Genomic DNA, 8,574 nt, shown 5'->3' on the forward strand with positions numbered 1-8,574 from the left:
ACCATTTAACAGTTGTGGTATATAGATATTACAAAAACATATTGGTGATTAATGCAAAATAATAAATAGATAAGGCAGGTGTGAAATATAAAATACTAAGTTTATTGCGTTGCTATAAATGTGAAGTATGGGAATTCTAGGTCGGGGAGCGCAATTATTTTTTTTTTCTTTATAAACGAACAAAATTTTCTTATATTACAAGATTGTGATACAAATAATTTTTAAACGATGAGTTATTTATAGTCTTTTTATGCATAAAATTGGTTGATTAATAATTGTCTTATAAATGAATCATAATTCACATGCATCGGCAAATACAATGTTAAATATTTCCGGGGGAGGGGTGGGGTGTTCAAATGTAAACACAAACTTTGAGTTTTTGTTATTAACATGTTTTTATAGATAATTTTCTTTTTAAAGAAAATGTTGGGTTTTTTTCGGGATGCGCCTGATGCACCCCTTAAAAATGTATTGGAATCTTCATTACACTTCCAACACTCTTCTTACGACTGTGATCGAGGTCATTTTCAACAGCGTGCCGGGAACTGAAAATTTGTTCTGCTACATGTATATGTATTATAGTTTGTCAATCATGGCTAAGATGACACCCAACAATAACGATTGATTTTTAATTCGTGAAATTTAATAGTTGTATTAGTATTTAATGGGTAAAAATAAGTACCCGTGGATTTTATTTCTTAAATTTATCCGATTCTCTGTAAACAGTGAATTAATTTCCCAGTGTATTCGTGAATAATAAAAAATAAACAGCTGATAAAGAAAAAAATCCGGAGTAATCATAAATTTGTTGTATTATTAATCACGCAGTTCTAGAGCATATGTTTTTAGTTTTTAGGACACTGGACATGTATTCATGTATATTGAATGTATTGTTAAGAGCCGCAACTATTGATTACATTTTTTTTTGTCTAGACGGGATTTGAAATCAAGGATTTTGCAAGGTGGTGGGTATATTGTTTTTATTTGATAAACAATCCCCCCGTCTTCTCTATCATATTAAATTTCAATGATAAGTCAAAGTTTTTTTTTTTCTGTAATGAAGCGATATATTTACCATTCTAATTAAAGTGCAGTTAATGAATTACATGTATCTGGTCCCGCTGGAGATATGGATATCCTTTTTTTTTTTTTTTTAGAAAGGACATTTGTTTCTATAATAATTTCTTCCCAATGGTATACTTACTGAAACAAGTGTCAGTTACATTAAGCCATGAACAGAAGCAAGGTCTCGGTAATCTATCCCCCCCCCCATCCTGCACAATGTTCTTATTTGATATAGTGTACATATTACCTTTGCAAATTATAAACAGAACCTAATTCAATCAAATGAAAGTATTTATTTACTAAATCAAAAAATGAATAAATCAATCAATAATAGAAAAAAAGGAAAGAAAATCAATCCGTTTACAGAAATCATACACAATTTAATCATTTTTTTTTTCAAATCAATAACTGGGTTTATTTGTCAGCAATAAAACGATTTATTAATATCAAGCTATAATTGTCAAAAGATTGAATGCTGTAAAGATTATGAATGACAAATATAATTATTTTTTCAGTGTGTAATTTAGTCTAGTGAAAAAGTTTTGTACATAGAAGATGATAGGCATTTCACCGGGCGCGTCACATACTCAGTGACAACTATAATATTAATAAAATACAACTTAACATTGTGTATTTTTATCTGTTAATATAGTACTGGTGTAGCGAGTTCTAATCCTAACTTAATCTGAATGATTGCAATTCTTAACTAATCTTTGATTAATCCGTTATTTACTTAATTTAACTAAAGTCCGAGAGATTCCGAATAGAAAATCCAGATCGAGGCCAAAACGTGCGAGAATCGTGTACAAAGCGTGTGAGAAACGTGTAGAAAGCGTTTTGTGCAGCCTTTCGTGCAAATCCCAGGGATTGACGTTAACGGTTGTCCAATTGCCCGGGACAAGTAAATTCTCAGTTCGAGCAAGTGAAACTGTCGAAGTACTTGTCCGATCGGGCAAGTAATTTTTTTTTATATACAAATGTATATATCATTTAGTTTTCATTAATTCGTAAATAGACAATAAATTGAACATTTGATTTCCGCCAGGTACTTGACTGACATCATTCGGAATTCCTTGATAGCGTTTCTAGATTATACCGTTCATTTAAAAATCGGGTTCAGTTTTCTTTCGTGGTAAAATACGCTAGAACCTCCAACAACTTTGTTACCTACTTCGTACTTATTTAGATTATTTATTCACTTACAAATAAGTAACATCTGATATATAACCTGATCAAATATACGTTTCGTAGACACTATCTTCTTTTAGCGTTGCTTCACAGATATCTCTGAAAATTACAATTCACAAAAAGATCCTACCGAAAATAATTTTTAAAAATGTGATTTTTATTAAAAGGAAGCGGAGGATTATTGCTGCATGGCAGTGTGTGTTAAGAGGTTAAATTGACAAGGACAGTTGTATACATTTAATTACAAACGCATATTATAAGTGTTTTTTGATCACATTTTTTTCTTAGCATAATTTTCTTCTTTCCTATTTTGGGCAACCAAGTTTTGCATTCGGACAAGTCAAAGTTTGAGATCACTTGCCCGAAAGGCAAGTGAATATGAAAGTTAATGTCTATCCCTGAAAGCGTTTCGTGTAAACCGTGTAGCGTTTCGTGTAAACTGTGCAGCGTTTCGTGCAAACCGTGTAGCCAGCGTGTACCGTTCGTGCAGCGTGCGTGTGGGGTAGTAACACGTTTCAGGGTCTGTAGGTCGCTCCTGAATATGGAAACACCCCACAGTAGTGTAGGGTAAACTTGTGTAAATCATGGCCCTGAGGCTAAGGCGGGGCTGGAATAGCAGTAAAAGCTTTAAGTGGAAATATATGGAATAAATATTCTAATATAATAAGGGAAATAAAATGCACATAAAAAATTTTTGAGGATAAATATTTGGAATCAATATCTTTAATATACATTATATGACACACTGTACATAGTAAAAAAGTATTATGAATGTTCATGGTAATGTTCAAACCAAATATAAAATTTCTTCCATTTTTGTCTACATTGAGATTCATAAAAAATATCATTAGGACATTTTGAATAATTAAAAAAGAAATCATTGAAAACGCTGAAGGAGATCTCGAATTCTCATTTCTGTAGCAGTTTGTATTTGGTGATTGGGATATTGTTGGAGTGATTGATGGTAGGAGTCCAAAGCAGCCTGGAGATTCCCACAAACCTGCTGACAGATTCCCAGTATCTGCCATGATATATCTTTATATGCGTCATCTATGTATCCCTCTCTGTTGTATTGTACCAGGACCTGTAGATCATACAGAGCCGTATGTGCTCTCCTTATATCGATGTGTTTGTAACACAAGACCTCCAACATATGTAAGAGCACAAACGGTGGAATAGACACTAATGTTTCATTGTTCTGCATGCAATTCTGTTGTTCTGGTACTAATTCATTGATATATATGTTAATGATATCATTGTGAAGTGTTACATCTTTTGCCAGAGCCTTTCTTATCTTGGTAGACCAGGACAGTCCTCCAACAGCCTCAATATACCTCTCTTTATTTACATTATTATCATACATAAGATATGGCTGTGCTAACCTGCCCTTCGTAATTTCTAAAACGGAGAGTGCTTCAATCCATCTGAATGTTTTGTAATAAAATATTGCAAAGTACAACATGTCAGATATAAACCCAAACTTAGATGTTAGTTTCAGCATGTTGCGTGATATTTTGTCAGTGATAAACTTCACCTTATTTGTTCCTCTGTTTGGGTACATGTCTGCTAACACAAAAGCAGTTCCTTGGAGAATGTGGACAGTAAGTGCTTGTAATAGACCTGCCTGATATTCTGTCAGACATAAGCCTCGTATCTGTTCTACTGTATGTAGAGCCTTCAAACAATGATATAGGTCTTTTGTAGGTATTAGAGAGGAAATTTGTATTTCTTCACTTACTTCTGCGTCAAACCTAATTTCAGAGATAAGTTTTCGATCATTCGTACATATAATGCCTCCTGGAATAAAGAGCATTTTTATAACAAAAGACCCTATGCAGGCACTATGCAGCAGGGAAGCTAAACCCTTCTCATACAGTCCATACAGCCTAGTGAATAAATCTTGTTGTGCTTCACCATGGATATTACTCAAAAACATGTTGTTCTCGGAAATGAAAAAATTTGGACAGTATCCCTGATATACCCATTTAATGATAAGTTTAAAGCATAACCAAAAACACTCCAAGAGATTCTCTGGACACCAGAAAGGCATTATGTTTGTCTGAATCATCCAGAAAACTGCTGTCTTGACATGATAGGAACACAGTAACTTATCCTTATCGTCCAAACCATTGTTGATTACCTCTTTTAAATAAATTTTAAGCAAGCCATATACCAAGAATTGACAGTGATTCATTGAGTTCACAAGAATTTGTTCCGCTAGAGAGAATGAAATTCTCCATTCAGTGTTGTAATGGTTTCCAAGTTTATGACCTATTGCTACACAATGACATCCATTTCGGACTATGTCATGAACAATACGAGGCTTGGGCCATGATTGACATCTGTCTACCCAAGAGGTGGCAGATGGGGGCCAAAAGTCACTGAAAAGACAATGAGCATCATCATAGTCATACAGACCACGATAATTTCCGTTGTTGCATGGCCCATGTTGAAAAAGGTTAGGTCTTGATTTAATTCCAAATCGCGCCATTCCTCTGTACTTAGAACTAGATAAATACAGTTTCCCATTCATTACAATACATGTTGGCGGAATTGGATATGTTACATCAGATGTGAGTAACTGAAGCAAAGTAAATCCAGGAGGACTATTAGAACAATCCGATAAGAACAACGATTCTTCGTGGTAAGACAGAACCTGAAAAATATTCCAGATTACTCGAAGGTTATTTTGCCAGTGCGTCGTGTCCCAGTCAGATTCTTTGAATCGGAACCCTTCTATTCTACTTCCGCTTTCCATTTCAGATTGTAAACTCTTTGTCGATTTATCCAATTCACCACCATTTCCCTGAGGTCGGCCAAATCTCTCCTCCAGGCTACCTGTCGGGAGGTCCCCACCACATGACACAGTCTCAGGAACACAGCCCTCAAAATATGCTGCAGACAGCTAACACAGGTTTCACTGACAAGACGAATGAAGATTTATAAGATGATATATAATACCTGGTATTATTATTCTGTGAAAGACGTAAACCGTAACACATGCGCTTTGGGTCATTGACTGAATGTCGAAAAATATGCTTGCCCTAGGATTAGCGCGGTAAAGCAAACCGAGCTTGCGTGACAGAGGGCGAGCATATTTCCCTATTTTAAGTTAATAACCTTTGTTTTTTAAATATTTTAATATTTTACGTTCTTTCTGATTCATATAAACGGAATCTCGTGGGTTTTTTTTTTTTTTTTTTTTTTTTTTTTGGTCATCATTTTGTCAGCATTTCAACAACATAAGTTACTGAATGTTTTGTAGATAACTATAGTTTTTGACATATAGACTTGCGAGTCAATCGGATAATTAGATAAAAGTGGTAGCGGGGGCATTTACAGTGCGGGTATATATGGCTTTGTAAAGCCCGGGTCTATCGAAAAAAAATATCTGAATAATGTACTTCTTGTAAATTTCAATTTATTTCATTTTAAATCTAAGGGCAGTTTACTCCAGCTGCAAAATAAAATACCATGGAATCAAAACGCTTTAGTGTATAGTGTATAGAGGGTTCTAAAAATTCAGTAATTAGCAAACATATAAACTTTTAAGATTTATTGTTTATCATTAACGATAGCGAATGTTTTCATGATTGAATAAATGTTATTTATGTTCCATTGATTGTCTAAATACCTTGTCGAGTTGACGAAGCTTGGTTTTTGACCTGACAGGCAGAACCAGTAACACAGTGTTGAATTGAAAAAAATGTTATTTAATCAAAAATGACGAATATAAAACTTGTACAAATAATGGGGGTCAGAAAAGACTAGAAAACATTGACAAACAAAGAGTATCTTCAATAAGTATTATGCAATCTGACCCCCAACAAACATAACATAAAATTACATGAGAATCAACTTCTCAATTACCTACAAAACACAACCTGCCTGTCCACCAAAAAAGGTGGGTTATCTAAAAAATAAATGCCAGAAATCCAATAGGATATTGGATCCGTAGCGAATGTTTTCATGATTGAATAAATGTTATATAGGTAAAAAAAAATTCTATGTTTCAGAAATTAAAATAACATTTAAATTATAGCAAACTTTATTACTTATATTTACTTATTAAACGTTTTAGATTATTTTACTTACATGGATGATGAAGAATTGTTACCCATTTTTCAAGAGCAGCTGATAATCATTCAAAGATAAAATTTGAAATAACTCATACGGAAATAATAATAATAATATATCCCTAATCTAGAAATTTTTAGTTTTTTAGTTTTAGTTTCCGCAATTCTTATTCACATTTTTTTACATTTTCAGAGTTCTATTTAAGGACATTTTAAAAATATATTTCCCTCAGATGCAAGCCAGAGAACGTGCTACGATTAGTGATATGAGACGGCAAAACAGATAAGGAAACAAGGAACTTTTTAGACTTTTATATCTTTTTATATATTAGAGTCTTATTATTGCTATCAGAAACGTTTAAGAAAAGAAGTACATTCATGTTAACCTCTAGGAAAATGACTGGGATATACCATAGAACGATGGTCGACAGCGGCCTTCACTTTTGATTATGAATGTTGTCATATTAAATAGGTTTTTTTTCAATTTTCGTTGACAAATTACAACTAAATTGGTAATGCTACATGTACAGTGACTTAACTGACAATTTTTACCGAGGGGGAAATCAAAATTCTTTCGTGTGATATGAATTAAACTTGGATATATAATCAAGTTACAGGAAAGAGATAACATTGGTTAGATCAGTCTTTTGATAATTTGTTTATAACAAGACTTGTCTTAAGTTCAATCAGAGATTCGATTTTTGTATGAAATCGGACATGTCTAGCTTTGATATTTGAATTTTTTTAAATTTTGTTTTGTTTGTTTGTTTTTATTATAATTATTTTATTTATTTTTGTTGTTTGTTTGTTATTTTTGTTTGTTTGTTTGTTTTTTTTAACAATGGACACAAGGAAATAATCACAGAAGTTACCTCTAGTTTCCGTTAGCGTGCCACTCTGAGGAATAATTAGCCGACTGGAAGTTTTCGGAGGATGCATTCACCATACAAGCGACATGTTTCCTTTTCTAAAGTTTTGTTTTGCTACATTTCAAAATCTTGAGAGTGGATGCTCTTATGTAGAGCTGGTTTTTCTACCTCTACGTAATAGGTAGAATTGATTGATTCATTGATTGTATGCTGTATTACGTCCGATTCGAGAATTTTTCACTCATATAGAGACGTCACTGTGTGCCAGTGAATGATTTCAAATTCAGACCTATATTCGACACTTAGGGCCATTGAGCCATTGAGCAGTGAGGGTTCTATATCGTGCCAACACCTACCGTAACATGGGACCTCGGTTTTAAGGTCTCAAAAATCAATTGACCCGTGACTTTCACCTTTACTGCCGGGCGCTTGGCGAAGGAACAGTCACTACCTATTTTTACGTCTTAGGTTTGATGCGGCGCGGCGAAGGAGAATCGAACACGGGCCTCCCGATCACGAAGCGAACACTCTATCACTAGGCTACCTTTACCGGTTTAGGTAGAATTGAGTTGTTTCATATCTCCTGAGATATATTGATCTCTTCCAATGTAACAACTGTATTACTTTTATCAACCTTTTTTACAATCCCAAGATATTTTTAGTGATATGTAACAAAAAAGAAGCGACAAAATGACAATGCTATGTCCACCTTCTAGGATTATTTGAGTAAGGGATCTAAGGTTAATTAAGAGTAAAAATCGCTAAAATGCACGTTCTATTTTAACCTTATTTCTTCAAGTTACGTGTTTTATGTATCTTTAATTTTATATCACACGAAAGAATTGTTTTGTTTTTTTTTGTTTTTTTTTTTTTTTTTTTTTTTTGCTGGTGGAAATCGTCACCTGAATATCATATGTTTAATTTAAACATATTTTTATTGAATAAATCAATAAGGATCGGGAAACAGGCAAAGCCAATACATACCCTCTCCTTGTATAATAGGTCAAGACAAAGACAATAAATAATAATACTTGTACATGATAATAAGAATACTAATAGTGAAAAGTAAAGATTCACAGACAAATATCATTCATCAATATTATATTAAAAAAGAAAGAAAAAACAGATGATGACCCCATAATATTACATATAAATTATTTACTTACTGTTCCAGCTTTAATGTGAGTATTGTAAAACTGTACATTTATTATTACAATATACATAGTTTAGTCTAGCTCTTAGTAGATTTAATAATTTCATAAGTTTGTCTTGTTGACCAACACAGCCCCACCTGGACCTGGGACTCTGAACTCAGGTGACATAAATTTTACAATTTTTTGAGGATTCCCTGTCATATTTTTGAAACTTGTTCCAAC

The 8,574-nt window shown here is 33.3% G+C and overlaps 1 protein-coding gene across 1 annotated transcript; it reads right to left on the reverse strand.

Annotated features, from left to right (window-relative positions):
• Nucleotides 1-3,130: 3,130 nt before the first annotated feature.
• Nucleotides 3,131-6,374, reverse strand: LOC133176047 (uncharacterized). Its single transcript, XM_061311218.1, has 2 exons — nucleotides 6,371-6,374; nucleotides 3,131-5,148 (listed from the first exon to the last, which is right to left on the reverse strand). Exons 1-2 carry the CDS (start codon nucleotides 6,372-6,374, stop codon nucleotides 3,131-3,133), a joined length of 2,022 nt encoding a protein of 673 aa, XP_061167202.1.
• Between the last annotated feature and the right edge of the window lie 2,200 nt (nucleotides 6,375-8,574).

This window comes from Saccostrea echinata, unplaced genomic scaffold (genome assembly GCF_033153115.1).
Source record: "Saccostrea echinata isolate AGI-Se365-2 ecotype Australia unplaced genomic scaffold, CSIRO_AGI_Sech_v1 ptg000065l, whole genome shotgun sequence".
Classification (NCBI taxonomy): domain Eukaryota; kingdom Metazoa; phylum Mollusca; class Bivalvia; order Ostreida; family Ostreidae; genus Saccostrea; species Saccostrea echinata.